Raw genomic sequence first — 3,297 nt, 5'->3', positions numbered from 1 at the left:
TTTGTCCAAATCGCTGGTAACACCTTGCTGCCGCTCGAATTTGTTTTTTCTTTCCGTTATTTTTTTTTCCTCTCTGCCCCTCTTTTTTCCCCTCCAATTTCAGGCTGGAAATGCCCTGCTGACAGCGGGAGGGTCCCGGAGTCCCGGTGGTCCCGCTCGCCCCTCCGCGCTCCCGCCGCCGCGCATCCCCCGCGCCCGGGAAGCGCTGCCCGCACCTCCGGCCTTATCGATGCTCCGCGTTCTTCCTTTGCTAAACTCTGCCTGGCATTAGACTTAGGAAAAAAAAAATAATAATAATACTGGTTTCGCTCGTGAGCTCCTTTCCTGTCATTTTTCTCGCAGGTACTGCTCTCAGAGCAACTTTAAATGCAAACGGGACGGAAGATTCCTGTGGGGGAAAAGTCTGGCGTAGCCTCGGACCGGCGGGGTGATTTTCGGTCACAAATGAAGGACGTTAAAAAGTATATTAAAATGGTAAAGATTTTATTGTATCGGAAAAAAAGAGCTATCTGTACAATTCTAAGAGACAGTAAATAAAGCGACATTGTCCCTATCGGAACTTAAATAGCAGGCCTTTTAAAATTTGTACAATTCAAACAAAACCAGGTCTTAAATCTGTACATTTTTTTTAAATTTATAGTGTAATATTTAAATGTATTGATTTTGGGATTTGTCCTTTTTTATTTCCATAGCATGCAAAAAATTCTAAAAAGAGTAAAAAATAATTCTAGGATTTTTTTATTTTTCTTTTTTTTTGTTACCACCTTCATATCAAAAATACGAAAGGCAGCTTTTTAATAAAAGCACAACAATAGCAGAAAATGGTAAAAATAGCTTTTAATTGGTAAAATGAGGCAGAAATTGCATTGGAGACAAATCTCTATGCTCTAGGAAAAAAAGAAAGTATATATTTTTCAACTTGCATTATAACCCAGCCCCAAATTCCCAAGATTGCGAAAGAAAAAATATTTTAAAAAGGAAAAAAAACAGTTCGTGCACATCTGAAACATGCAAGGAAAGGAAAGCGGCTGATTTTTTTGCTGTTGCCGTTTTAAGCCTAACTTATATCTTCTCTAAAGTGGTTTGTTTCGGAAGTCTTTGAAAACAACTGCTTTCCCAAACATCTTTTGGAAGCCAGGTTTATTCCAAGGTTACGCATCTCCCTTATAGATAAAATAATCATCACTGATAGCTATTAAAAAAAATAATAATCAAAACCTCAAAAAGAAGGGGGAAGGAAAAAAATTCCAATATATACGTTTAAATATTTATACAGAAGCCGTCCGTAATTGCACCGTTCCGAAGATGTGGCAGGCGGAGGGATATCGACTCTACCCTAAATTAATCGGGGGTGTGTGTCTGTGGTGGGGGTCTATTGCTTATTGCTCCGACCGAGGGGAGCAGCCGCCCCGCCGCGCTGCCGGGGCCGGGATGGGGGCCGAGGGTGCCGGTTTGGAGCTGTCGGGATGGGGGGGGAGGGACATGGGGGGGGACGCCAGCCGCCCCTCAGTCATCCACGTCGATCTCCACGTCCTCCTCCTCCTCCTCCTCCTCCTCCTCGCTGTCCCGGCGGCTGCGGGGCCGCTCCGTGGGGGGCGAGGCGGGGCGGGGCGGCGGCGGAGCGCCGGGCTCCCGGGCGGCGGCGGGGGGCGGCGGCGGGGACCCGGGCCGTGCCTTGCCCCTTCCCTCGGCGCTGGGCTCCAGCTCGGCCAAGGCCACGATGTCCACGGCGGGGTTGGGGCCCAGCTTTTTGGCCGATTCCACATCGGCCTTCATCTCCTCCAGGTCTCTCTTGAGCTTGGCGCGGCGGTTCTGGAACCAGGTGATGACCTGGGCGTTGGTGAGCCCCAGCTGCTGGGCGATCTGGTCCCGGTCCGCCGGCGACAGGTATTTTTGGTAGAGGAACCGCTTCTCCAGCTCGTAGATCTGATGGTTGGTGAAGGCCGTCCGCGACTTCCGACGCTTCTTCGGCGTTTGCCGCTGCCCGAAGATGGTCATCCCGTCCCGGCCTGCCGACGAGCCGCCAGATTGTCCCCGCTTTCCCATGTCCACCCCGACCCGAGCCCCTGGACCCCACAGCCCTGCCCCGTCGGTATCTGGAGGGAGCGGGGCAGAGCCCCATCTCCCGAACCCCGAGGGCCACGGGGGGAGGATGCTGCCGAGTCCCGGCCGCCCAGGGAGCCCCATCCCACCCCATGCGACACCCTGGGAGATGGCGGGGGACGAGGAGGAAAGGAAAACCAGGCCGTGGGGAGGAGCGGGGCACCCACACTTTGGAGGACCCCCCTACTCTGAGCGGGGCTTACCTTCGGCCGCCTGCAGCACGCTGACTTCCAGCCCCTTGAAGGTCTTGCTGGCCAGCTCTTCCAGGGCGCAGAGGGGCGAGGTCTGGGAGAGCAGCGCCCGGCCGGAGAGGGGCAGCCCGGCCGGGGTGTGCTTCTCGGCGGCGGAGAGGAGGTGGGCCGTTCCGCAGAGGGTGTAACTCCTCCGCACCGAGGGCTTGTTGAGGATATCCTCGATGCTGAAGGGGGTGAGGGGCTTGTTGGAGTTGGCCGGCGGTGGGAGGTGATCCAGGGGGCTCCGCCGCCGTTCTTCCCCCGAGGAGGGCTTGGGTTCTTCTTTGGAAGTCATGGTGGGGCCGGGCTGCACGGGGCTGCCTTCCCCACCCGCGACGGGGATGCGCTGCCGCGGGGAGAAGCCCCCGGCGGGACCGTGGGGTGACGGCGGCGAAGACAGCGAGCAAAAGTTGAAGCCCACCTCCAACTCCGGCGGAGGAGCCCCGGGTCCTCCCGGGGAGAGCCACGTCGGGCGGCGGGCCGGGCGGGCAGGGCGGCGGGCGGGCGCGGAGCGGAGCTGCCGTCGGTCCCTCGCCGAGAGGTGGTCCTGCCGTACCTCTTGTCCCAGGGTTTTGGGTCGGAGGTTCCCCCCCTCCTCTCTGTTTCCTCTCTCTCTCTCTCTCTCTCTCTCTCTCTCCTTGTCTCTCCTCTTTCTTTCTCTTTCTAGCTGCTATTTTAAGAAACACCCCAAATCACAGCACTTTCCCTGCCCCCCCCACCCCAAACGAATACCCACCCCAAAATTATTTTTAAAAATAATTGAAAAAAAAAAAAGGAAAAAAAAAGCAGACTTCGTCGAGGGGAAGAGCAGCCCTCGCACCGAGACCTCGGACCAGGGGGAAAGAAGCGAGAAGAGATGGGGTAATTGACTATTGCTAACAAGTTATTGTTGATTGGGAGGTAATCAATTATCTTCAATGACACTTTTCGCCCTCTCTCTCTCTCTCTTTCTCTCTCTCTC

General features: G+C 54.9%; 1 protein-coding gene across 1 annotated transcript; it reads right to left on the bottom strand.

The window, feature by feature from the left end:
• Positions 1 to 1,506: 1,506 nt before the first annotated feature.
• LBX1 (ladybird homeobox 1) lies at positions 1,507 to 2,631 on the bottom strand. Its single transcript, XM_014883763.2, has 2 exons — positions 2,307 to 2,631; positions 1,507 to 2,009 (listed from the first exon to the last, which is right to left on the bottom strand). Exons 1-2 carry the CDS (start codon positions 2,629 to 2,631, stop codon positions 1,507 to 1,509), a joined length of 828 nt encoding a protein of 275 aa, XP_014739249.1.
• Positions 2,632 to 3,297: the final 666 nt, after the last annotated feature.

Source organism: Sturnus vulgaris, chromosome 8 (assembly GCF_052056855.1).
Source record: "Sturnus vulgaris isolate bStuVul1 chromosome 8, bStuVul1.hap1, whole genome shotgun sequence".
Taxonomy (NCBI): Eukaryota; Metazoa; Chordata; class Aves; order Passeriformes; family Sturnidae; genus Sturnus; species Sturnus vulgaris.
Note: the sequence above shows the minus strand (reverse complement) of the source record. Positions and strands in the feature narration are given on the sequence as shown.